A 27408-nucleotide genomic window follows, 5' to 3' on the forward strand; every position below is an offset into this window, starting at 1 on the left:
CCACATCACAACTCCTTCAGGTTTTCTTTCAAGCTGTTCCACGATCTTGACATTGATCATAGTCTACTGTCATTCCTATTTATCAAATATATGTTACTGTAGTCATTACTGTCTGAAGTTAACTGCCTGTATCAAATGTTTTTTTGCCAGCAACTTTTAATTGCTGGGTGGCGAACACAATGTAGATTCATGTATAATTGTCTGCTTTAATAAGCACTGTGTGAATTTTCTATTTTGACTCACATCCGGTGTCAGTGGTGCATACAATGCAATGAATGCTCTAAATAGATTTAAAATGACTGTTAATACATTTTATACATTTCAGTCTCATAATAACAATAAACTGAAGTCCACTGTTGAGCTTGTAGAAGTTTCACTGTTATAAAACCAACGTAGCTTGATCCATCATATAACTCAAATTACACTTGTTCCTGTGTCACATTTGTTTTTAGCATATGGAAATGGCGACTAGGAACAACACAATCATGGCATTATACTTATGTATGAATGCAGGCATTGGTGTCTTATTATTGTGTTGCACCAGTTGAATAAAAAGCAGCTTTTTTGTGAATGTTGTTTTTGACTCATTTCAGTGTGATTGACAAATTAATGAACATTCTAGTTGGTGCGTAGGTATACATTTTTGGAATCAGAGAACATTAAAGGTGACACAATTGCTGTTGTAATTTGTATAATACTACTTGCATTCTGCCACACAGCATTTTATTAACAATGTACTTTTACTTCCATCACAAGAACTTTTTTTAATTTTAAATAAATTGACTGTTTTTGGTATCATAGAATGTGTAACATGCACTGTGTAGAAGCATATGAATTGAAGAAACCAGCAGACTACATATTTATATAGTTACAACAAACAAACAGAATTCAAATGGTGGGTATGTCTTTGGACACCAGCTCCTATTGGGATCAAAGGAGAATAATTGGTGGATAAATGTGCAGAAGAAGCCACCAAAAAAGAACCACCTTGATTCAACACAGTGGGAGAGGGCTGACTGTTTTCTGGAATCAAAGCATAATGCGTGAACTTGGGGGGGACTTTTTTTTTTTAATTAATGAGGTAATTACACCAGAAGTCTGAGTTGTGTTTGTTGTTCCCCGTTGGTGGAACGCACCAACAGTTCCAACCAGAGCAGCTCTCTACCTTTAAAAAACTCCTGAAGACCCAGCTCTTCAGAGAGCATCTTCTCTCTAGCACCACACAACAATTCTACTCCTTAAAGAATCGTCACTAGCACTTACTGCGGCACTAACGCCTCTTATCGCACTATTCCTTTTTGATTGTTTCCCTTTTCTGTAAGTCGCTTTGGATAAAATCGTCTGCTAAATAACTAAATGTAAAAAGAATGTAATCATAGTTTTTAAACATATGTTTGTCAATCAATTTAAACTTTTCTGTTCTGGAATGAGGTTATCAATTGTATGTCTGAGGTGTTTAGATTCAGGATTCCCTTCTGTATAAAACTTTGTATACTGGGAATTTATCCCAAGGACTTTTAAACATACAAAGAAACAGACTAAAGTGTTGGACTTCGGACTTTTGCATGCCAGGAGAGCTATTGCCTTGAATTGGAAGAGCATGGAGGCCCCTTCTGTCAGAGTGCATCGGATTGGAAAGACTGACTTACATTACCAAAGGAAAGTTGAAAGAATTTATAGAAATTGTGGGAACCATATGTGAACATTATAGCATCTTGAAAATAGGGTCAAGAAATTCAAATTATCTTTATTATGATTATGTGTATATGTTTACGTGTATGTATGTATAAGTATGTATATGTGTGTGTTTATAAGAATATATGTATGTACATGTTGTCTAGTTATGCATGTGTGCATGCATGTGTATGTATGTCTGCATGTATGTATACATATATCATTTGTGTGCAAATCTACCTGGTGTGAATAGGTGTGTGGATGAAGGTTTGGCTTCTGCTCTGCATTCTTTATGTATGTTAACGTTTACTTTTGTTTGTTCGCCTTTTATTGTAAAACTTGAAAACTAATAAAAAATAGTGTTGTTGTTTTTCTCAACTTTTATTTTATTTTATTTTATTTTATTTTATTTTATTTTATTTTATTTTATTTTATTTTATTTTATTTTATTCACTCCCTACCAGTTGGTGACGGTATTTCACCATTTCGTTGTTTTCCGAGCCAACTGCCAAAAAACATGCAGTAGAAGAAGAGTCGCCAAGAGGCTTCCATTAAGTCTGATGTGGCTACTTCAATGTTAGCAAGGTAGCACCAATGGTTGCTTTCTTTGTTGGATATTTCCCCCCATTAGTAACTCGACATGGGCAAGAGAGACAATCGAGTGGTGAGTTTGTTGACACAATTCGTGTGATACTGAGAGTCCATTGATACCCTTGTTACATTTGGCAAGATAACTAGGCTAAACACAAGCAGAGGCTAGCGTTAGAGCGTATAGCTTTGTATGTCTCCGCTAGATATTCCTATGCAAGGCCTACAAATTGGTCCCTTAAGACATGCCTTATAATGTCTTCTTCGAAATACATGAGTTTTTTTATTCAATTTGTCATTTTTATGTTTGAATTTTTGGTGCATCGTGTTGAAGCTAACGCAAATCGACCAGCACCAAACCTGCTAGTGCTAACTGTAACGTTAGTAGCTCATAACATTTTGGGGCAATGTCTTGACGTGGTGATGTTGCGCAGTATTTTTCGTTACTTCTTGAGTCTACGTGTAGCCTTGAAACAACACTAACAACCTTTTCAACTATTAGCAAGTTTGGGTAAACGTTCGTCCAGTGTTTTTGGTTTACGCTGTTCGCTTATGCCAAGTTAATGATGTTATTATTGAAGCACACACTTTTCTCTAGCTAACGTAGTGTGTGTTGTCTGCATGTTTTTTTTGACCGAGGTCTTTGTTGTTTTTCCAATTTTTCAAAGAAAATACAATTCACACATGAGGCAATCAAGTCTTGTTCCTGTCCAATCAATCAAACTCCCAATGCCCCCCACCCACAAGTACTGGACCCCAAGCACATCTCAATAAATCCAGACACCAACACATACACAAACTAGGTAAATAAAAAAGGAAATCACAACGGAGAGAGAAAACAAACAAAAACACAAAAACGGATACATATATACATTTGGGTTACAAAGAAATGTTAGTAGCTGCCATGCTTTCAGCAAAGGAAATAAATGGCTGCCAAATGACATAGAATTCCCTGGTGGTCCCTCTATTGTCTGCATGTTTAATGTTGATATGGCAATTAAAACTGTTTGCTGACAGTTTAGTAGATAGAAAAATAAGGCACACGTCTTTGACAGCTTTATTTCACTTCATTGAAACTGTTAGTTGTATTGTAATTCAACTGCCATGCAATAATTCATATTCTTCAGTGAGCTTATAATGTTAATGTACATTTATTTTTTGATTGAACCGTTTTGAAGAGGTGTTGTTTACATTTTTAGCAAGTTAAAATGGGGATATTCAATATGTGTTGCATATTTATTTAACTAGTTAATCTCAGTGTCTATTTCAGTAATGTCCACTTTTATTGTATAAAATGCTTTCCAATGTTTTGTGTTCAAGGCTTACATTAACCCTATTGCTGCTGCACGAGCCAGGGGACCGGCAAATAATGCTGGACCAACCATACAGGATTATCTAAGCAGACCTCGACCAACATGGTGAGTAAAGGGCAGACCTCCTTACTGACCTGCCCTGACATAAAAATTGGCTCCTTGTCTTATTAACAAAAAAGAGGAAAACATATTTTTCACAGCTGCATTGTCCCAGTTATGTCTTATGTTGCATCCATGTCAATCAATGTCACGGTGAAATGTAGCCCTTTAAGAAGCTGGTGCTGGGAGGGTTTGCAGTTTTCTAGTCCATGTTTTTTTCCTGCAGACATCCAGAACCCACATTTGTCTTATGGGTTACGATAGATTAAAAAAATCAGTTTCATGTAATGTTACTAGTCCTTTTTAGCTCTGTGTAAAATACTTATTGCTCCATAGGTTTCTCCTACACTGAAAATTTGAGTGAAATGGGCTTATTTAAATTTAATGTCAAAGCAACAAAAATCAGACAGGGTCATCTTTTTTAAGAATGTTTTACCCAGTCGATTCGCAGCAACCAAGCATGAAGATTGAGAGCAGGAGGGAGTTCCTCTGATGTACGTAAAGTAGGGGATTATAAATTATGCAGATTCAGCTGTCAACTGCATCATCCAATGATTTAACTTGTGTAGTTACATGTATTGGTACCCCCCTGAAATATTCAAAACTGTTCGAAAAGCAAGAAAAAAGCCTTGTCCATGAATAATCTACTTTTTGCAGAGAAATATCTTCCAGTTGTTTTGCACCTAGACAGTGTTTTACATGGATACTTCAAATCTTATTTTGTAAAATGTCATGTTTGAACCTAAATTAACTCTATTCTTAGCCACAAGGGGGCACATTGAATTTATTGTCTGATGGTCTTCACAACCACTATGAAAATTCCACTTCCATCACTCAAAGAGCAACATGTTTTCAAAATAGTACAAATTAAAGGGATCATAAAATACATGACTGGTACTATGATATTAGCAAATGGTTTTTAATTAATTTTATTTAATTATAACTACAACTATTTGGAAAACAGGAAGAATTGTGAATCATCAAACAAATGCTGGAAACAAGGGATCAGTGAGTCATGCATTGTCTTACAGTAAATATATAAATACACGCTGATAAAAAGTGGAGGATAGGTTTGGACATTGCTTGGGAGGAATGTTAAAGAAGTAGTATTTCTTCTACATATTGTGCTTTCTCCAGTTTTGGCAGATGTAATCCTTCCAAATGCCTGCTGACAAGCTTTCAGTATGAATTATGTTACAACGGATTTGTTGTCTCTTCATCAGGGAAGAGTTAAAGGAGCAGCTGGAGAAGAAGAAGAAGGGCTCTCGAGCCCTGGCTGACTTTGAGGACAAAATGAACGTGGTATGTTTGTGTTATACAGGCATTTTGACTGCACGACAAAACTATGTTTCATATTTGGCTGAAGTTGTCGCTGCATATGGGAAACAAATTAGCAATAAACTGTCAAAGATTAACTTTTATTTTTTTTCACGTGTTGCTACCGTTTTCAGAAATGGAGGAAAGAACTGGCCAAAAACCGAGAGAAGTTGTTAGGCGCAAGTGAAAAAGACAAAGAGAAGGACAAAAAGACAACAGAAAAGGAAAAAGAGGAGAAGAAAGAGAAAAAAGAGGTACTTTGTCTCTCCTTCAACAGACATTTGAATTATCTCACTCGTAAATCATCATCATCATCTTGACTGACTTTTGACTTTTCACCTATGTTTAGAAAAAAAAGAAAGAGAAGAAGAAATCCAGCAGGGTGAGGAGAGACCTCCAGTATTCTGCTGGCCAGCTGTGCCACAGTACTGACACACACACACATACACACACTGCCTGCATGCAGACTGAGATTGTCTCTTTTTGTGTTCCAATTTCCAAACAAGCGAATAAGCTCAAGTCTAATGAACCTTGCTTCCATTGTGTTTTGGTCAAGCATTCTTCATCTTCCTCCTCCTCATCGAGTTCTGATTCCTCCAGCAGCTCCTCCTCAGAATCTGAAGATCTGGTAAGTCATTAAACTTACACATCTCGTATTAGATATTGCCAAACACTAAAGACAAAAAAAAAACATGTTTGGACCCATAATCCAACAGCTGAAATGTAAAGGCAGGCTGCTCCTGTAATGGAGACTTTATTAAAGATGTTGTTACTGGTTCATTTTAAGAAAGGCTTCCTGTGTTTTAAAAAAGACCAATGTGAAGATTTCAATAATTCAAAACCGGTTCAATTACCCCAACAGAATAGCAGCACAGAGTTTACCCAAATCTTCTAATCAATCCTGCATATTGTCTCAACAATTCCATAAAACTGACTTGCACAAAATGCAGCACAACACTGTTTGATTGCATTTCTATTTGTGTGTACAGGATGAAAAGAAAAGCGTGAAAAAAAAGCGGAAGAGGAAGAAGTCATCAGTCAGGAGAGCATCAGACAGCTCAGAAGATGAATCTGATGCTGAAAGCAAGGTTTTTCCTCTTTCTTCTTTTAACAGCACAGTTGACTTAACTTGTTTCTGTACACTTTACTAAAAACCAGGTTCTGGTGTTAAAAATTCACAGACAAACCACTGTCCGACACTGACTTCAAAGTTGTTGTGTTAATGCCAGTGTTTAATCTAAATGTTGTTTTTCTTCCCAAGAAGAAAAAGAAAAGAATCAAGGAAGATGGGGACAAAGATAAGGTAATTTATTTATATATATCTGTATTTGATGCTATTTTTTATTACAGCATTTCTAGTCCCTTCTTCTGTGTGTTATAAAGCATTTATAACTAATCTAAATCTTGTGTCTGGTAGGATGACAGGAGCCGTAAAAGAAAAAGGAAGGCAGAGCGAAGTTATAGAGACTCATCTTCAGAGTCCTCTGCAGACTCAGAGGGGGAGGAGGTAGTAAGTATTATTCTTGTATTGTAACAGACATGTATAACTGTGAATCTACAAGAGAACTCTGAATACATGACACGTCTTTCTAGCTGTTACGTGTCATTTCATTTTACTTCAAGTTTGCCAGCTGTTCTACTTAATCTATCTTCTTTATTCCTCTTTTACCACTTTGTTCCTCTTTTAATTCAAATTTGTGGAAAAGATCACAAGTATCACGAAATCATATGATACTTGATACTTTTTCTGCTGACATGAAAATATGCCAGTATAAAATGTTATTCAGCTTATATCAAATTTAGTTAACTTCATTCTAATACTTGGTTAAGGGGGGACATTAGATATTTTGTAGTTCTAGTCAACAAGATACTAGATCTTTAAGCTTTGTTTGGTCAACAATCAATTATAAGTGAACTTAATGTTGTACCAGTGTCTGCTTTTGGCTGATCAAACGTTTATTGGTGATCGTCTGAGACATTTCCATCAAACTGACAGTAGGTTGCAAATGATTGGCTAGTTGGTTTTGTTTTGTTTCTGTGTTGTTTTTGTCTACACTAGTCAGACTTCTGAGTTGGAGCCATTCAAATGAAACTGTGGTCATACAGTCATCTCTGGCTGTCACCGTCACTACAGACCCCTGTCTGTAGTTCTATAAGCCTAACTGCTAAACCATACAGTAAGATTACACCATTGGTGAATAAAGTCAAGTTTCAGTTCTCCCAGTCCACACGCTCACACTTTCACTCATCCAGATGTGCAAGGTTTCTGTCTGTCTCGCTTCATTGGGAGTCTGATAAATGATATTTAAATTAAAAACTCCTATTTACATACGGCTGACGGTTGTTGTTGTTGTTGTTGTTGTTGTTGTTGTTGTTGTTGTTGTTGTTTTTTACCTCATTCAACCTAAGCCAGGAGGGGCATGGCCCTCAGGTTGGCTCAATCAGGTCGATGGCTTTTCTGTTCAGATGTAGTTCACCATTCTAACTGTTTTAACTGCAGAGTGCATGCATCATGAGAGAGTGAGCACAACTACACTGGGAAAGAGTGAACAAGGTGTCTTTTTTTTCATATGAGGTTTTCCAATTGCATTTGTTCCGTAAATGTTTTAAAGAAATGTTTTTGTTGATTTTACGTTTTCCCCATTTTCTTGGGATAATAAATTGTTTATGATTTTGTCCCATGTTTTGTGAACAAATGGTGTAAAGCCATAAGTTAAAGGAGAAATTGTCACAGCAACTTATCATAAATTGGGCATGCTAACCAGTTTGGATAAAAAGTTAAGAAGAAAGCAATTTGGCTCTGAAACAGATTTTCAGTTGTAATCCAAAGTGCAGTTATTAATGCCGGTAGAAACATAATTGTGTAAGAATATTGTTGCATAAAATGGGCTTTTCAGAATTGCCTGATACTTCCCTCTTTCCATGGTCTTACTTTACTTTTCCCTCACAGGCTGAAGAGGCCAAGAAGAAAAAGAGAAGTAGCGAGGAAAAGGAGAAAATCACAGTAAGAGAATCATAATATTTAGTTTTTTTGTTGTTGTGGCAGATTTATATCAACAAAGACCAATGTCAAGAATGTATGAATTTATTAAGTACGTAAGATTTCATACCCAGATTTCCTTTTTATACAAAGCATGTATTAGTTGTTGGGGGTACAGCAGTGTCTATTTAAGTCTCTACTCTGGCAAACTTGGACACAAATGTCAAATGATCTGTGTTCACAGGACAAATCCAAGAAGAAGAGGAAAAAGAAGCACAAGAAACACAGCAGAAAAAAGAAAAAGAAGGCAGCATCTCAGTCAGACTCAGAGCTCGACTAACAACCGTAGCTTTACAGTTCTCTCATCCTCCTGGCAGTTCACAAGTAGAGTTACTTTTGCCTTTGACCTCTAAAAACTCTTCTCATCCAGTTTTTTGGTCATCAGCATCAACAAGAAACCCACAGACTTGTAAGGCTGAGGTTCTGTGTGTGAAGTGGAATTGAGGGAGGACACCCCCTTCCTCTAAGTGGCAACTACCGGTACATATCTTCTGTTGATTCTTCTCACCATGCTTTTTGTAGATAATTCTTCTTTGATTTACACTCAACAACGGGGCTGAAGTGGATTCCTCATATTTTTTTCTCTCCGCCCTCATCTTGGAGATTTCAGTGTGACTGGCACTTGTTTCACCTTCAGTATGCTGACCCTCTCGGAGTCGCTCTCTCTGCTTCATACCTGACTTCTTGCATTTCTAGTTGCTAGTTGAGGCTGTCATGCTAGTGCCTGCTTCGTGCATGTAGACCCGACGACCTGATGTCTTCGCCAGCCTCATATTGAAGTTGGACTTATGATGCGAAATGTGAGCTGCACAGCCAACATTTATACAAGGGATAATTGTTCCGTTACATAATTGCAACACTGCAGTGTACATGTATAAACAATGGGAATTCATTAATAAAGTATTGTTTTAGCCTTTATTGGTGTTACTCTGTGACAACCTTAATCGTGAGACTCTTATTTTGGATGTGTATGTTTATACAGATTACAGATATGGTCCATCAATCATCCATTTTACCACTGAGTGTCCTTTCGTGATTTCCCTGCCTTGTATTTATTACAAACTGCTCCCACACTCTCACTTCCTTAAAACTTGAAGCTGTGGTCCCCTGTACTGTAAAAACACCACCGTTTTACTTCAGCTACTGCAATTCATTTTTACAAATTCACACATTTAAAAGGCAACCCTTCCTAAATATTACAGGGACATATAATTTAAAAAATCTTTTTGTGGTGTCAGCAGTAGGAGAGGGTTGGAGACCCATTTGTCTTGTTTAATGACTATCAACCAGTAAACCAACTTACATGTATGGTTTCACATGTAAATCAATAACTTTATTTGTTATAGTTTTGAAGCACACAAAGTACAAACCCCATAATTACAACAATTAGACTATAACAATAAAATCCATATAAAAAAAACCCCATAAATTACTGAAACACAGTTATAATAGTCAATTAAAAACCCTTGTGCTTCCCTTTTGACTCATCTGGTTCAAGTATTTCTGACCTGACAGTGAACTAACTAAAAAAAACCCTGCAAACTTTATCTGTTGCAAAAAACTTGAGCAAAATAACCAAAGTTTGATCATTGTTTTATATAAAAAATCTTTTCAAAGCTGTGTAGTGTAATAGAGAAACAAGTACAGCAGGTATAAAATATATCTTTGAAAGTAGAAAGTAGAAGAAAATAATATGTTTTGGTGTGTGTACTTGTGTAAATGTACTCATCATCCACTGTGATGTTAAAAGACTCAGAGTAAAGTGTGAAACATTTATAATACTTACTAAACCCTATTCCATGTAGCATCAACACTTTTGAGGTTTTATGGGCAGGTCTTGTGATGTTTTGGTATCAAAGGTTAATGTGAGCATGTGAAGTCTTCCTTGTTTAATCACTGGGGTGTGTTGGAGTTTGCAGCCTCATACAATGATTACTCAAACCCAACTTTTAACATCCAAGTATGGCCACAGGACACAGAGGGCGTGTTATAAAGTTTGGTCTCTATATTTTGTTCAGTGGGAGGGCCCGGCCTGCCATATAAAGAGTGCTGCAGCTGAGGTTCACTTCCCCTGAAGTGAACCTCAGCTCAGCTCAGTGAGACAGGAAGCCTTTGAATCGCTTCACTTGCAAAAACGGTAAGCTGTAAAAGAAAAAAACTTAATTTGTATCAGATTCTTAACTGTCATTATAATACTTCACACAGTGTCTACTTACTATAGCTGTTTAGTGAGGTTGTTTTTAGTCAAAGGAAAAAACAAAACTAAAAGTAACTGCAACAGCAAGTGAACAAAGAAGAAGTTTCACATGACTCAAAATCTGACTCATGAACTTAATATGCAGATAATGTATCATATTTAAATGATTCAAATATACAGTGTATATATTTATATTATTGTTTTTCTTTACAGATGATGAAGTTCACTCTGTGGTTGACAGTGGGAGTTTTTGTGTGGGGGCTTACATCCTGCTCCATCACATGTCCTGATGGGAACATGTGTTCTGATTTCGCCACCTGCTGTATGACTAGACATGGATATAGCTGCTGTCCATATCCAAAAGTAAGTCACTTGTTAGTACATCTTAAACCTGTGGTTATTAAGACTAACATTTTGGTCTGGAAAACCCATGAAACCCCCCCGTAATCACTGTTTATGTGTCTTCAGGCTGTGTGTTGCGCTGACTTGGCCCACTGCTGCCCCTCAGGGTACCGCTGTAATGCGCTAACCCAGATGTGTGAGAAAGAGCTGTGGATGAAGATACCCATGGTGAAGAAGGAGCCTGCACAGGAACCACTCACTCCTGTTCTACCTGTATCTCCCCCGCAGGAGCTTGAAAACAACAACGTCCCAGACCAAATAAGGAGCACAGTTGTCCATTGTGACAACTACTGGTCATGTCCAGATGGCACTACCTGCTGCAGACACCCGGCAGGGGGCTGGTACTGTTGCCCATACAATCTTGTGAGTTGACCCACATACTCTTGTGCAATAAGATAATGTATATTGTGCAGTAAGTATATGATGCAATTTTTTTCTGTTGACTTGACAAGTCAAAACTTGAATTTCCATCCAAACGACTTTCCTGTAATTATTACACAATCACATCAGTGTTGGGTGAGATTTATTTGAAATGTAGTCAGCCACTGAATATAAATTACATTGAATGTTTTGTTATTAGTAATGTGATCCTTTGGGGTTACAATATAATCTAATCTGAATCCTTTTATATTACTTCAAAATTAAATATTGGAAATATTGCACCTCTAAACATTTTTAGTGCAAATAAAACACATTTTGCATAATCAGCATGTCAGTTGCTCAGATAAAACGACAGTTATAAAACAAGAACTGGTACAAACTCCAAATTTACTGTCTGTATTCTACAAACTGTTGGATAGTGTTTCCTTAATGAAAGTTTTTGTTGCTGTTTAAACAAAGGCCACATGGAGGCCTTGGCTTTTTTTTTTTTTTTTTTTTTTTTAAGATTTTTTTTTTTTGGCATTTTGTAGCTTTATTGATAGGGCTCCGAGCCGGATTCGAACCCGGGCCGCCCGCGTACAAGGGACTGGGCCTCTGCAGTACGTGCTCTACCAGGTGTGCCACCGGGAACGCCCCGGCCTTGGCTTTTTTAAAGCAAGAGGAGTACTTACTCGAAATCTTCACGTTCCATTTTCCGTGTAAATAAAATGGGAGGAAAAAAGTCAATCATAAATCATCAGCAAAACAAATATTTGTCACATAAGTCACCATTAACAAAACCGGCAAACTGAGAGGAGTAACTACCTTTCACAATGTAACTCTAATGTAATTGCACATTTTGTTCAAATGTACTCTGGGCCAAGTATACCTTTTTTGTAATCTAAATGACATAATCCTGATTTCATGTAATCTGTTACTACTGAATTGTGAGCATGGTTGGGTAACCATGCTCACAATTCAGTTTTTTTTCTTAAATATTGGTTCTACTCTATGGATAAAATGTGTGTATGTTATATTTATCCCAATATTTTAACATCTGCTTCTAATTTCATTAATTCTCGCTTTTACCTGCATGTTTTTCTTGCTATATGTATTTGTTTAAGCATTGTAGAGGAAGCCAAGAACTTTATTGCCAACGGCTGCTTCTCTGTAATTGCTGTAAATATGACAATAATTAACTTGTTACTTGTTGTAACTCGTAGGGAAGGTGTTGTCTGGACGGCTATCACTGTTGTCCATACGGGTTTGACTGTGACTTCACTTATACACGCTGCGTGAGGAGAGGTCTGATATATCCTTTCACCCCCAAACAAAACATGCCTTCAGTCCCTGCCTCTCACATTTCATCTACGGAGGACAAAAGCAGCTTGCAAGAGGTAAGACATATCACAATAAATGTGCCTTTTCTGTATTTGGTGTATACATTTTGGTGTATAAATCCTATTTTCTCAATCAGCTCATTACTTATGGTTTTACATGAGTTGTTTTGAGCTGTTTTCTTTTGCATTTTGGTCTTTTTCCACTGTTTCTTTCACTCGTGATAAATTAAAATCTTATTTGCTACATTGAAATATATGCTGTACTCTATACTTTTATTTTAAAAAGGACTTATACAACTACATGTACTGTATGTGAAAGACATCCCTTCACAAACCTACAGAGAAGTATGCATCATTTAGCTCCACGAAGTGCTTTAGTGTCTTTTAGGTAATTGTTTGGTTTTACAGCCTGCAACTTTACTTTTTTTTGGTTTGTCGCCTAGTGGCCAAAACAATTGCAGGTTTTACTTTGACTGTTATTTGGTTTGTTTTAAATGTGTGATCAGGAAATTCCTATCATTAAAAGTCCAGTTTTAGGGGCTTTAAAAATCTATTACGTATAAGTAGTTATCTTATATAACAATAGATATGTATTTATGATTAAATATTTAGATCATAGCCAGGGTATAATGGTCAATTTGTGTTTACCTTTTGCAGACGCCAATGACAGCTCTGACAGAAGCCAGTAGCAACATCAATGAGGTTGGAGTCATTCGCTGTGATGATAAGTTTTTCTGCTCAGCAGGAACAACTTGCTGCAAAGGGTCCACAGGCAGTTGGAACTGCTGTCCGTACCCACTGGTATGTATTGTGCATGAAATATTAATCATCATGAAGTAATGATGCAGCGATCAGAAACTAAACAATTTGGCAAAAGTGCTTAGACAACTGTATATAGCTGGTGTAATGCATAACATATAATCTAAACTGATGCAACTAAGTTTGTATGTCGTTGTTTGACCATAAACCTACAAAATCACCTGCATATCCCTTTTACGGCTGTATTTTACTTGTCAATACTGAATTTTCTAACATCAAGATTTGTTCTGATTTAGGGCCAATGTTGTACAGATGGTAAGCACTGCTGTCAGTATGGATATAACTGCGGCCCCTCCGCCCTGTCATGCAGAAGATGGTACACTCAGATCCCCTCAGGAGCACAGGAACATGCCAAAACAGACTGAAGACTGAAGTCTGTGCACTGTGACAGCTTTGCCATTACTTTAATACATATTTCAGATGAAATCTTACAATGCATCATCATCAGATGACAGTTGACTGAGTGAATGTGCTTAGAACCTCTAAAGATTATTTCTGTTATCCATGGTGAATCTAATTTTAGATGATTGGTACTGTATGGTGTATCGGTTGGATGGGATGTAAACACTCATTTTAATTAACAAGCTTAGCAAGATTTCATGCAAAAGTTTGCATCTACTGCAGCATATCATTAGATAATTTTAAAAGTCTCATGATAGTTTGACCAACAACTCATTTAAAATAAATCTTAAAATGTAATACGTATAAACACTTTTACGCATATTAACTCTTCTTTTAATAAAAAAATAAATCAAATGTGAGTGTGAAATGTTGATTTCTATTCTCATGCTGCTTGAAAATAATGTCACTGGGCTATAAACCACTCACCAAATCGATATTATTACTATGATTATTATTATTATTATTGTTAAGATTTGTAGTAGTTCTCTTAGTTGAGCAGTATACTGTATATAAACAATGAACTATTGCTGTAATGAATTGTTCATAATTTCAGAGACAGTGGTATACAGTTAATGCTAATGAGTCAGGTGTTGATAAGGTTGATCTCTCATACCTATTCTCTTTTATGCAGAGAAGATGACTGGGCACCTACTGAGGAGTTTAGAGTGGCGAATGCACTTCATGTCTTCTAATTAATTCCATCAGACAAAAGATCACCTCATGTAATAAAAGAGAGCAAGCAAAATTATGAGAAGAAGTTAGAATTGCCACAGGGTCTATTGAGAATTTGCCAATGGGATTTCTGCATTGGGCTTTGGATCATTATAGAACATAAGCTCTGTGGCAAACACGTTTCTGATCCTTAAGTGTTTTTCAGAAGGATAATCTTCGTGATGTTGGAAGCCTAAATGCAGCTCACAAGGTGATGCCAGTGACTTCATCACCTAATTTGAATATTTGATAATTTAATTGTAATTGATTCTTATTTTTCTTTTACTGTAACAATTCCAACCCTCCTCCTTTATCCGGGCTTGGGACCGGCAAAAGTGACTCAAAAGAGACACCCTGGCAGAGTTACTTAGGTTTTGTTTTTTATCATTGTTATTTTTTTGTAACTAACTAACTAACTAACTAACTAACTAACTTAAACTAAAACTAAGCATAAAAAAACCTAATAAAAACTAGCATTACAACTAACTGAATTTGAAAACAAAAATTCAGAACAAAATTATATCTAAAAGTAATGAAAAATCCAAAACTATTATAACCTTAGTAAGCAGCTGAAGTGCCAATAGCTGCAAAACATGATCAGGCAGCTGGTGGTCATAGCCTCACCAGTATGGAGTAAGATAGCTGTCTTAAAGATGTGTGGTGTTCCAAACACCAGACACACAATTTTGACACTACACCTCTGTGGGACTTTTTTTGTTTTGTTGTGACACAAAATCCTGGAGAAACTGGAGCAACCCAGAGAAAACCACATGTAAACCGTACCCATCATGCAATAGCAGTGTTAAACACTGTGCTTCCTTGTTTTTTTTTGTTGTGAATCAAAAAATTTTGAGGGAACTGGAGCAACTGGAGTAAACTCTAAGCTCGTGGTCATAACAAGCCTCACCAGACACACAGTTTTAACACTGCACCTCTGTGGGTCTTTTTTTGTTTTGTTGTGACACAAAATCCTGGAGAAACTGGAGCAACCCAGAGAAAACCACATGTAAACACTGTGCTGCCTTGTTTTTTAAAAAATGTGAAAACTGGGAAGAAACCGGAGCACCTGGAGTAAACCCTATGTCTTGACGTTTCTCACAGTGGACATTTTGACACAAATGCAACTGTTTCGATATAGATGTGGCTTACCAACACACCTAAATGGAACAGCTGCTATTATAAGTCCAAATGCCCACTGTGAGAAAGTTCTTTAATGGCACTCATGTTGAAGGAAAGAATTTTCATAGGTATTGTAATGATGATAAAATCACTACCCTCTACCTCATCTGACCTAAATCATGTGAGATAGAAGGTGTGATATTGAACCTATTAAATTGTTTCCATCAAGATGAATGCAGGATGCTTCAAGGTGTTAGAAGAAGCAGGGGCAGGGGGTAGGGGACAGTGATGTTCATTTAGTCAATGCAGCTGCACGACTTGAAACACTGGAAGGGCTTCGCTAAATAATTTCCAACGGCGGAAAAAAAACGAGCAACTTTGGACTCCGGGGCTGGACTTTGAAGGGAAATCAGCCGGATTTTCAGACTGCTTAAAACAGCCTCATCAAACGATGCATCGTCCGATGCAGTTGCAGCCTCCAGTATGTCCTTTTGAGAGCCAAACTCCTTTTCAAGGTCTTTCATCACAACCTTGTTGAATTGTTTCATGCCCTCTGGGGTTGTCCTGACAGAACATCTTGGCATGTCCTCTTCCTCCTCGACCTTCTCTGACAGACGTTTGACCACAGTCTGGATTTCTGCCATCGTCACTGAGGTTCTGCTTCTCCAAGGGGCTTTCATAAGAATCCTCCTGAGCAGAGCAGTGATGAAGCTCTCTGATTCAGATGAGGTATTCGTTGAAAAGAGTACCTCATCTGACTTTCCTGAACGGCTCATCTTACTGGCATAAGATGCTGCAGGAGAGCGGCCAGGAGCTGGTGAAGACTTCCTTTTGCGTGAAATCAAAACCTGACTGTCAACATGGCGCCTGACATGCTGAGAGCGGTCACTATTACTGCGGCTGGAAACAGATTTTTGGCTGCGAGGTGATATATGTTTTTCTCGCGGCTCCTTTGTCTTTTTTACTGACCCTGAGCTTCTCTGTGAGGAAAGCTCAGTGCTTTCTGTCAGACTTGAACACGAGGGTGTTGTGGTCTGTCTGCCGATGGCTTCAGGGGACGCCTCTTCCTTACCCTTGTTTTCTTCTGGCTGTGGGGTCACCATTCTTGTCACTAGGTCATGGATGTCATTGACTGCACCAGATACTTTGTCGCTGTGACACGCTTCTTCTGATCTTACCTTTACCAACCAGAGAAGCACCTGCTGCAAATACTTTCCCACCGTGTCCTCTGTGATGGCGTAAAGAACTTCAGGAGAAAAGTAGAAACCACTAGCATCCACGCTCCTCCTGACCACAGAGATGACAGAGTCAGAGAGACATCTTCCTGTTTGAACTCTGGGAATCTGATATGTCATGCCAGCCATCAGTTGCTCGTACATTTTATCAGTCAGTTCCTTTGAGAACTTCCTGACCTCGCTACTTACAACTTCCACAGTTTGGCTGTCACCTGCTGACCGATTCAAGTTGTTAAACAAGCAGTCAACATCACCTTTGATGGTCTCAAAATCTATTTCAGCCAACTGCTGCCTTGTCACAGTACGTAATTCACTGTTTTTGGTCAGATTGCTGAGCTCGGATTTGCACCTGGGAGACTCTGGAACTCCTGGCAAAGATTCATACCAAGGTTGATCAATGTATGTATCTTGTGTAGATTTAGACCGGGGGGAACCTGGATGTGATGGCAATCTAACAATGGAGCATTGGTCTTCTTCTGTGTATGTGGCCCGGAGCTCTGTCTTCATTTTTTCAAATTGCCGTTGAGCGAACTTCAAAAAGCCAGAGTTTTTCACTTTTTGGCTAACGGTCTCAACTTTTGAAGACTGAAAAAAATCTTTCACCTTATTAATGATTAACCCCATGTTAAAATGAGGCTTCACAGAGGTACTTTTCTCACTGCCGCAGGGAGAGGGTCCATCATCTGTGTAATGAAGGTCATTATTTATTGTCCGGACTATATCTGTTGCTGCAAAATGAGCATCCAGAGAGGCACTGACATTTTCCTCCTCTTGTTCGATATCTGTTGTCTCACCAGACCATTTGAGGAGGATTTCAGTCACAGCCTGAGTCGCAGAGGGAACAGAGATTCTAGATTTTACACTCTGAGCTGAATCACATCTCTCTGCCTCTGCTATTACAAGCATAGGTACGGGAGATTCAGAGCTTCTTTCTAGGAAATACTCGGGCGCTTTCCCCCTACTAAACAGTCCCAGGCACTGGCTGCTCACCTTCCCTAAAAGTCTTTTCAGACATTTGACAGCATGAGTCACCATGCCATGAAGAGATGCTGTGTTGGACAAGGAGCCAGTGACAAAAATGGCAGGCCCTTTTGGCCAAACAATGGTGTAGCAGGCCAGAGATAGAGCAGAGTGTACCTTTGCAGCAACTTCACTCTCAACCATCTCTGTGAGCTCTTCAGCACTCTCACATTGCTCTTGTGTTACCTGAAGAGCAGAAGCAAAGCTATTAGAGAGGGAATCTCCTAGTCTGAAATTCTCCAAATACGCAGGGATATCATTTGGAGATGGACCCTCGGAAGTGTTGTCCTGAAAAATGGGTAGAATCATTTTCAGGATCACTGCAGAGACTGACTGTACAATTTCAGTCAGCATGTCACTCAGTATAGCTTGTGTGTCTGAGTCCAAGGTCTCTGCAGCTAACAAACTCCACTGTGTTTGGGAGATTCTCTCAAAATATTTGTTCACTATCGGCAGAACAGACTCCCGTGTGACAATTGCAGTGTTGGTCATCTCGGATTGGTCCATGGCGAAGAACAATTGCTTTCACTTTTGGGTTTGAAACTGTCTAAATTGTGAACTTGTGTGTGATTCTTCTAACTGTGATTCTGTGTCTGTGTGGTCTTAAGTCCCAGTGGAAAGTGATTGAAACTAATTCGTTTCTGGAAACCTATTATAGAGTAAGCCCTCTGTCTCATATGACATCACAAATGACATCACAGCAGGCATTCCAGTGAGCGCTTTGATCGTGAACACATCAAAGCGTCTGAATGACATTCCACACATACGTCACATTCCACACATACGTCACAGCATAAGGGAGCGAGCGTTGCGGCAAGCTCGCGCATGCGCACACGCTTCAAAGCATCTAAATTACATTACAAAATATAATTTTATATTCTAATTATTCTTATTAATGTTATAATAATTAGAATTGTGTCTATTATAATTATTTTAACAATTATTATTGTTTTAATAATAATACATTTGTTATAAATAACAAAATTATAATTATTAAGGCACAAACACAGTTTGTGTTTACCTTTTGCAGACACCAATGACAGCTCTGACAGAAGCCAGTAGCAACATCAATGAGGTTGGAGTCATTCGCTGTGATGATACGTTTTTCTGCTCAGCAGGAACGACTTGCTGCAAAGGACCAACAGGCAGTTGGAACTGCTGTCCGTACCCACTGGTATGGATTGTGCATGAAATGTTAATCATCATGACGTAATGATGCAGCGATCAGAAACTAAACAATTTGGCAAAAGTGCTTAGACAACTGTATATAGCTGGTGTAATGCATAACATTAAATAATCACCATAATTAGAAAATGTCTGTTCACATCATAAACACCCTAAATTGATGCAATTAAGTTTGTATGTCCTTGTTTTGACCATAAACCTACAAAATCACCTACATATCCCCTTTACCCTGTAACGGCTCTGCCACCTGTTCGCCCAAGGCAATCTAAACTTTTTGCATTTCTTGTTCCCTGTTGGTGGAACGCACTACCAGTTCCTACCAGAGCAGGGGCGTCCCTCTCTACATTTAAAAAACTCCTGAAGACCCAGCTCTTCAGAGAGCATCTTCTCTACTAGCACCACGACAAATCTACTCTACTCACTAGCACTTGCATTGCTGCACTAATGGCTCTTATCGCACTATACCTTGTTTGTCCCCCTTTTTTTCCCTTGTAAGTCGCTTTGGATAAAAGCGTCTGCTAAATGACAAAATGTAATTTACTTGTCAATACTGTATTTTCTAACATCAAGATTTGTTCTTGTTTAGGTCAAATGGTGTGCAAATGGTTAGCACTGCTGTACGTATGGATATAACTGCGACCCCTCCGCCCTGTCATGCAAAAGATGGTACACTCAGATCCCCTCATAGTGCAGCGGATAAGCTAATATATTGTGCATTTTGTGACTGCAGTATGAAACTTGCTTAAGGTTTATTTTTTTTAGACGTGGAGGCATTTCAGCATACTAGGCAACACATTTCAGGCTGTTAAATTGTGATTTTGTTTACCTTTTTGCAGGCATAAAAGTGGTAAAAATCAATTAGTTTCATTTATATCCTCTTATTACACATAGAGTGCACAGAACCTCTGCAAAGTAAGATTCTTAAATTGTGCCAAATTGAGGCTTCAAACAAAAATTTGTTACAGGAAAAGTATCTTTATTAGAACAAAGTTGCAATTTTGGCAAAGATATACATGGTTATAATGCAGAGTGATGGGGCAAAAAATGAAAAAAAAAAAAATGCAATACTGAGGTCAACGACCTCTCAAGGTCACCAGAGGACAAATACAAACAGCCTCCACGTCTGAAAAAAAATGTTTGGGTATGTAGATTAAATGCTGAAATTTTCATGTTTTAGTTATGAAAAGCACAATTGGTTTGCTTATCTGCCCCACTATCAGGAGCATAGGAACATGCCAAAACAGACTGAAGACTGAAGTCTGTGCACTGTGACAGCTTTGCCATTACTTTAATACATATTTCAAATTAAATTAAAGAAGAGGATTTCTTAAGAAAATGTAAGAAAACTTTATCTCAGCATTTTTAGAAATAAACCAAATATATTTGGTGTAAAAAACTTGGATATAACCAGCCTTATACCAGATAAGGACCAGGAAAGATCTCAAAGGTAACCTGAGAAGGATTTCAATGCTGAAGAAGGAATGTGTTCAGTTTTTCTCAAAGGTTGAAACTAAAGCTGTGGTAAGATCTGCACTTTTGATGTTTGAACAGCATCAAATTAGGACAAAAGTGGTCTGGTCTGCCAAGTATAAACTATCTGCCATAAGAATAGCAATTTAAGAGGGCAGGACTCAAAATGCTGCAGAATTTAACCTTGTAAAAAAAACTCTGTTTTAACTGAATATACTGTTGCTCAGTTACCATTTTAATTATTTTTGTGTGGCGGGGAGTAAGTCTAGCTGAAAGGAAACTGAACCTAACACCACTATACATATTTCTGTGTTTTTTAGTACTATAGCTTAATATGTTATATTGTTATACTTATAACAATACTTTCATTTTGTATTTGTAATCTTGTGCAAATTTGTTTGAACATTCACAAGTCTTATCTTGTCTTGTCTTATCAAGACTGCAGACAGTGGAAAACTATACTATACTGCCCTCCAAAGCCTAACTGCAGTAACTACATTTTTGGTCGAAATTGAGTTATAACTAAAAATTAACTCCTTGATGTCTGTTTTATCTCGTGACAAAGTTTTAGATTTCAATGTTGCTTTATTTCCGAGAGATAATGATATATAAATTGCAGGAACTACAAAATCCAACATAAAACCAAAGCAGACCGCAGTAAATGGATTTACTGACTACTGGAGGATACTATCTATCTTCTTACTTTGAGCCCTTACCTTACACAATACATGTGTTTGAGATGGCACTGCCCAGAGGAAAGAGGATGGTGGAGATGGCATTAAAAATAAAATACCCAGAATATGGTAGGCCTAAATAACGATCACAATCACATTATAAAACAACAGCTGTCATCATCAGCTTTATATGACTGACAGGTGGTGTTCTGGTGTTTAGCTAGTGTTGAGAAATGTATTGAGGAAACCTTTAAAATGAAATTATCTGCAACTCCAACACAAAATCCTCACCTATTTCTCTGCGCCGATCGTTTGATGGGGAATGATGAGCAGGAGACGTCCGAGTTCTCAGTTTAACTTTACTTTATTACAATACGTCAATAAATGTGCAGTTACAGAGTCTCTGGGTTCAAACTACACTTCCCTGACAACACATAGGCTAGTCAGTTCATGAAGTCTGGACACAGTCTAATTTCCCTAAACCCAGTTTTATAGCCTAACAGAGGTTTTACTAAAAAAAATGTAGGTTGATCCGCTGATTTGTCAGTTTAATCAATATGTGGACACGTCATGTCACCAAGCAGAGAAGACGGATATCTCTTCTGCTCAGCACAGGGGTCTGCAACCTTTACTAATTAAAGAGCCATTGTTGGCCAAAAAAATATCGTAATGGAGCCGCAAAGCTTATTGTGAGCCTTACAATGAAGATGAACCAGCCTACTGAGTCTAAATTACCTTACCAAGAAAACTAATAGGTCATAATGAGCATTTTATTTGTATGATTTCATCAGAATGCACCCAGGATCTAAGTGCAAATGAGAGGCTGGACACTGTATAAATATCTTAGGAGATTTGGAATCGAAGGGAAACTAAAAACTAGACTTCATGCTGGCAAAATTTAGGGGTTAAGATGCCGAGCCGTAGACTTTCTGAAGCTATGGTGCACATTTTAGTTGACTATAATGTAAAAATAACATAAAATGTAATGCTGTATATAAGCAACACATTTTTTATAATTGAAGAATACAGATTGCTTTGGGCCTACACCAACAATCAATGAAAATTAAAATGTAAAGAAATAGAAAATACATTTTATTTTGTATAATTTTTTTGTCACAGCCACAGGGAGCCACTGCAGACGGCCTGAATAGCCACATGAGGCTCCAGAGCCACAGGTTGCCTACCCCTGGCTTAGCACACCATGTCCGTGACCTGACTTGTAGCAAACTTTCAAAACACAAACTCCTGTCTTGATATGACCTGCATAGATATTACTGGAGACACAGATTTTGCAACAAACAAATAAAATATAAAATAAATCTTTTTGTGATAATAGAATCTTACTCTAAGTAGGGAAGAGAAAGTTTAAGCAGATGGAGTAAATGTATCTATAGTAAATATATTTAGTTTATTCATAGTTTAAAAACAATATTAGCACATGAGCATTGTAGCAAAGCAGCTTGCATGATTAATCTATAAATGCACAGTTAGTGAATTACGCATGCATAGATAGTGACCCTGCGTCAACAGAGACAGAATAAGAGATTATTCTAACACTAGCGTTAGTTTGCCTGCTCCGAAAGCTGTAACATTATCCTCTATTACTTCACATCATCAATGATGCCGTCTCATCTAGGTTTTGTCCTTCACATCAAAAAGTTTATCCAGCCAGCGTCAGAAAAATAGATATTAAAAACACAAAGGCTTCACGTATTAACCCTCTGGAGTCTATCTATTTATTGAAAATACACGTTTTATTTACAGTAATAACTTTATTTATACATGATATGTAGACAAGCTGAGAAAGCCAGTTGAAAGTGCCATTTATGTTTCTAGACCATTTTTAAAATGTGAATATTCTTTCTGGGAAATGAAAACTATTATTGTTTTTAATTTACATGCAAATAGACTGTTTTGTAGTTTTATTATTTATAATTTTTTCTGCTGTTTTTGTGTGTATAAATGGTAAAAAGAAACGGTACATTTCAAAAGACACCTGTGTCTTTTGTTTGTATTTTCGGTTCCTGGCAGCTTTATACTTTGTTAATTAAAATAAAATGAAAAATCTGACTGATAGCCAAGTTTGTGTGGAGAAAAAGGAGCCATGCATGTGATGTAAGGACAGACTGAAAGATGCTAAACAGAGACAGAAATGAATGCATAGGAAGTCGACAAATTTGAACCAAAATCTCCTGGACTTCAGGGGTTTAAGTCAAGAGAGTGATCTGGCTTTGTCTGATAACATGTACAGCGTCTTCATTTCCTTTATATATTCCACCACATTGTCTGGCAGAAATATTACCCATATGTTGCCATTTTAATAACGTTAATATCCCAACACGTTTACTGACATTTTAATGCCAGTAATGTGATAAACTGCCCAGCATCAAATGAGTAGCCGGTTATACCAGGGTATCTGTCACGTTGTGAATTTAGGCTGCGTATTTGTATGAAAGCTGCTATATAAATATAGTTAAGTTGAGTTGAGTAGTGTGTTTGCAGACTCTCTAACGCCACCTATTGGTTAGAAATCACACACCGTCAATGCAGTGCATCCCAAGACAGGTTGATATTAGATATATTGGCTGGTTTAAGAGAGATTTAAGCTTTCTTGGAGCAGCTAAAAACACACACAATTAAAACACCATTACAAATAAATTATTGGCAGCTAACTCAAATAATGTAATGTGCATTATTGCAAAAAAAAAGCAATAATAAAGATGTTGCCCTGAAGTCCACTTGTTGTAAAAAAAATAAAATAAAAATACTGCTGCTACTACTACTACTACTACTACTACTACTACTAATAATAATAATAATAATAATTATTATACGTATAATAATTAGTATCATAATAATTATTATTATACTAATCATAATCTTAATTATGGTAATAATAATTTAATATTTATTCTTTCGTTGCAGTCTCCAAAGAAAACTCCCCAAGCCAACCAGACCTTGGATCAACTGCATGCAGCCCTTGAAGCTGAATTTGAGCATGTGCCTGATGAGCACATCAAGATCAATTCCTATAATCCTGAGACAGAAACCCCACCTAACATGTTGGAGGAAGTTAATTCATTACCATTAACAGCTTATCTGCATCGCGGGTCACTGGAGTCTATCCCAGCCTATCACACCTACGGGCAATTTAGAGTCAAATTAAACCTAAGTGCATGTTTTTGGAAGCCGGAGTACCCGGTAAGAACCCATGCTGACACCGGGAGAACTTGCATGTTCTCCACACTCCACACAGAAGAGTCGCAGGCGGGAGGCGAACCGGCGACCCACTTGTTGTGAGTAGTTGCTAACCACTACATCACCATGTAACCCATGTCGGAGGAAGAGAAGAAAGGAGTAAGACAGTGCATGCCACTTACTTTGACATGACCTATCCAAAGAAGAGGTCATTTATTTTCACCATGGTCTCTCAATGGCAGATTGTATGTGTCACATTTGGTGGTCCCAGCAGATGCAAGAAGTCATTCATTTATCAACTCACCAATGACCTGGGTCATAAACAAATGGTATGCAAGACCTTTTTCCTCAAAACTTTGGGATACCATCCAAAAAATGACGGCTTATTGAAACAGTCATCGGAAACAGCTTCCCATCAAGCTTGATACCCCCAAAAGAGCACAGACGAAGACACGTCCCTTCCAATAAAATAAATTTGTCCCCAGTTTACCAACACATTGAATAATTTAATCTAACCATTAGCCATTATCGAAGAGAACATGCCCCCAATCGAAGATCCCTCCCAAGTAATGTAACTGTGCAGCTGATGTACAAGCAATTTGCTTCAAACGCCCACTGTTCATATGAAACATACAGAAAAGCTTCACAAATTTGGGAGAGGAGCAGTGTGAGCAGAGTCTCCAGCATGGGCTCCGTGTGAATACCCAACACCAGGCTGCCAACAAGGACCCCACTCCAGACTGCTCAGCCCGCAAGAAGTGGGAGGGCCACAAGGAGAGAGCAGCAAGAGGATGGCATCACTACAAGCTTGATGCAGTAAAAGAACAAAATGACAACCTGTCGATCTGCAGCGTGGACCTCCAGAAAGTCATCATGCTCCCCCGAATGCCAGGGGTGAAGACTGCTGTCTTGTCTGGTGGATGGTCAACTGCACAGCACAGAATAAGAATTGGTGCCTCCTTTAACTCTGCAAAAGTGAATGTGGTGGAACTGCAAAGTGAGGACATCCGTGCATGGAAAGCAAGGTGTAACAAACCACTTTTTGGTTTTGTGAAATGCTGTTTCTCGTTTTGTTCACTAGAGGGCAGCTTGTCTTTGTTGTATGGGTTTAATCTTAAAAAGTCATTAAAAAGTGTGTTTAAAATACATTCTAACATGATTTGGGTATAAAAATATTATTTATGATTTAAATGTATGGTAAAAATGCAATTCATCTGTTTTTTTATGTGCTATTGTTCGTTTTTGAGCTAATGTTAGTAATGAGCTTTTGTTTTGAAGGATCGCTAACTCTCTTCCTACTTCCTGGCGGTATTGTGTCTTGCGGTAAAAAAACAAGCAATTGACAGCGGTACGAGCTGACGGTAAAGGCAGTAAAAGGGAAAATAAAGCCGTGACGGTAACACAAGAATAAAACGGCGAAGGCTGACTGTAATAGCAACCCCCCGAGGAGGCACAAGGTGGAGTGTTTAGTGTTTATGGTCATATTTATTTTTGTGTTGGAAAGCTATGCTAAACTAACTTTGCATACCTGCTGTTGTTGTGTATTGCTTTGTGTATACAGTAGTGGGAACGGAATGGAACTGTATTTTCTTTATTTTCTGTACTACAGTTCTCACGTTGGTTTCACCTTGATTTACGGATTTAATAAGGAGCTTGTATGGAAATAAACATTGTGAAAACCATCAGTCGGGTCCACCATCTTTCGGAGGGTATGCTACACAGGGCACTCTGTGACGAAGCTCAAGAATGCACCTCATCTAGCAGAGATGGCAGATATCCAGTTTAGAAGAGGATCAAGTAACATGTGGGTGAAACTCTTTCACGATCAGGAGGATTTCACAGTGCTTTCAGAGAATTCAAACAACTGAGGCCTGTAATCAAGGGGGTTGGGAGGCAGAAGAAGGCAGACATCCTGTCAAAACTCTGCCCACTGATGCAACCAAACCGTCAGGTGTTCTGTGAAAGTCTTGCCTAAAGTGCTGAAGATGAAGAGTGAGCTGAGATGCACTGTCAAGATGTTCGAGGCCATCTTGAACTGAATTGAATAGCTTAAACAAATGTACAGGACTAACTTATATGTAAATGTATTTCCATATTTATGATAATAATCTGTTTTTAATTTATTTTTTTTTAATTGTAATTTGTTGTTGTGAATTAAGAAGTTGGAATCATGTACAGTAATATCTGATATGATATATCTGTTTTTTTTTTTAAATGTGTAATTTAATTTAGTCATACACGTATTATAATAAACACATTTGACTGTGATACAGTGTAGCCTTGTATTTCTTAATTGTGTTGAATGGTAAATATAAGAATAATAGAAATTATAAGTTTATTTGATAGGGAAATTATTTTCTAGATAGGGATGAAGTAAAGAAGTGGGATAAAATTATATTAAGACTAAAATATAACATTACTTTATAACATTAAGTCTAAAATATTATAAAGTTTATTCACTCAAAACAAAGTGTGAGTGCAGTAACTACATTTATGGGGTCAAAGGTCAAATAAATCGTCATTATTTCAGGGCATAATAATGACATCATCAATATGTGTACAAATAAGTGTCATATCACTTACCTACCTATGACCTATTTGGCTGGCCAGTTAAACAATGTTTAAAAAAACTTTAAAGCAGTTTTAGCCTTTGTTACTGCAGTTAGGCTTTGTAGGGCAGTATACTACACTAATGAAAAGCATAATTTAGAAGCGGTATGAATGATGAATCAACTTCATCCTTCATCCATTGATTTTGTTGTATACAGATCTTGTTGTGCATTGTGTATGTGACATGTCACAACAGCAAACAATAGTTTAAGAAAGCTGAATTCTCAGCGTTGGGTTGTTTTTTTTTCCTGCGGAAAATTAATAGATTCCACAATTGTCAGTTAACTGTAAATTAAAAGATCTCCACCCAGTGAAATGCAAACTGTATCACAAAAAATAATAGCTGTGTTATTAAAAAAATAGGAACAGAAATGATTATGTGTTACAGTTTTTAGTTTTCAATTACACAAAAAAAGTTGTTTAAGAGTTCAAATCATGAAAGCATTATACAGCACAATAAACATGTGCAATAGAATAAAATCTTCACATTACATCAGTCATAAATCAGCTTGGAGACACAAGGCAAACACAATAAAGTATTTCTGTAAATAGCCCCAGTGCAGAGAATTTGTGCAACCCTGACACAAGATCACACTCAAGGTTTTTGTATTTTTTTATGGTATGTAAGACTACAA

General features: G+C 37.6%; 2 protein-coding genes and 1 long non-coding RNA gene across 8 annotated transcripts; all 3 read left to right on the forward strand.

Annotated features, from left to right (window-relative positions):
• The first annotated feature begins 1887 nt into the window (after positions 1-1887).
• fam133b (family with sequence similarity 133 member B) lies at positions 1888-8949 on the forward strand. Of its 5 annotated transcripts, none has more exons than XM_059349695.1 (11): positions 2065-2338; positions 3583-3680; positions 4898-4976; positions 5126-5245; positions 5341-5373; positions 5548-5619; positions 5981-6079; positions 6253-6294; positions 6409-6498; positions 7942-7995; positions 8216-8949. In XM_059349695.1, the coding sequence occupies exons 1-11, from the start codon at positions 2315-2317 to the stop codon at positions 8309-8311; spliced, it is 807 nt and encodes a 268-aa protein (XP_059205678.1). In that variant the 5' UTR covers positions 2065-2314; the 3' UTR covers positions 8312-8949. The 5 variants fall into 5 exon arrangements, 3 of the variants coding, with proteins under 3 accessions (XP_059205678.1, XP_059205676.1, XP_059205677.1); XM_059349693.1 differs by having other exon boundaries at positions 2073-2338; positions 6409-6501; XM_059349694.1 differs by having other exon boundaries at positions 2083-2338; positions 6256-6294; positions 6409-6501.
• A 1118-nt stretch (positions 8950-10067) lies between these two features.
• grna.2 (granulin a, tandem duplicate 2) lies at positions 10068-13905 on the forward strand. 2 transcript variants are annotated; one of them, XR_009395590.1, is made up of 7 exons: positions 10068-10168; positions 10442-10591; positions 10697-10993; positions 12214-12387; positions 12988-13131; positions 13386-13581; positions 13627-13905. XR_009395590.1 is itself a non-coding variant. In XM_059349692.1 (6 exons), exons 2-6 carry the CDS (start codon positions 10442-10444, stop codon positions 13512-13514), a joined length of 894 nt encoding a protein of 297 aa, XP_059205675.1. In that variant the 5' UTR covers positions 10068-10168; the 3' UTR covers positions 13515-13905. The 2 variants fall into 2 exon arrangements, 1 of the variants encoding a protein (XP_059205675.1); XM_059349692.1 differs by having other exon boundaries at positions 13386-13905.
• Positions 13906-25321: 11416 nt separating this feature from the next.
• LOC131985434 (uncharacterized) lies at positions 25322-26440 on the forward strand. Its single transcript, XR_009395632.1, has 2 exons — positions 25322-25620; positions 25773-26440. It is a non-coding gene; the product is annotated as an uncharacterized LOC131985434 (long non-coding RNA).
• The last annotated feature ends 968 nt before the right edge of the window (positions 26441-27408 follow it).

This window comes from Centropristis striata, chromosome 14, assembly GCF_030273125.1.
Source record: "Centropristis striata isolate RG_2023a ecotype Rhode Island chromosome 14, C.striata_1.0, whole genome shotgun sequence".
In the NCBI taxonomy this organism is placed as follows: Eukaryota; Metazoa; Chordata; class Actinopteri; order Perciformes; family Serranidae; genus Centropristis; species Centropristis striata.

What these genes read in the sequence shown, in the direction of transcription:
- fam133b (XM_059349693.1), top strand. Translation starts at nt 2,315, where the DNA reads ATGGGCAAGAGAGACAATCGAGTG. An exon ending in AATCTGATGCTGAAAGCAAG is followed by an intron (nt 6,080 to 6,252) that starts GTTTTTCCTCTT and finishes TTTCTTCCCAAG; the next exon opens with AAGAAAAAGAAAAGAATCAA. An exon ending in AGGAAAAGGAGAAAATCACA is followed by an intron (nt 7,996 to 8,215) that starts GTAAGAGAATCA and finishes CTGTGTTCACAG; the next exon opens with GACAAATCCAAGAAGAAGAG.
- grna.2 (XM_059349692.1), top strand. Translation starts at nt 10,442, where the DNA reads ATGATGAAGTTCACTCTGTGGTTGACAGTGGGAGTTTTTGTGTGGGGG. An exon ending in ACTGTTGCCCATACAATCTT is followed by an intron (nt 10,994 to 12,213) that starts GTGAGTTGACCC and finishes TGTAACTCGTAG; the next exon opens with GGAAGGTGTTGTCTGGACGG. An exon ending in ACTGCTGTCCGTACCCACTG is followed by an intron (nt 13,132 to 13,385) that starts GTATGTATTGTG and finishes GTTCTGATTTAG; the next exon opens with GGCCAATGTTGTACAGATGG.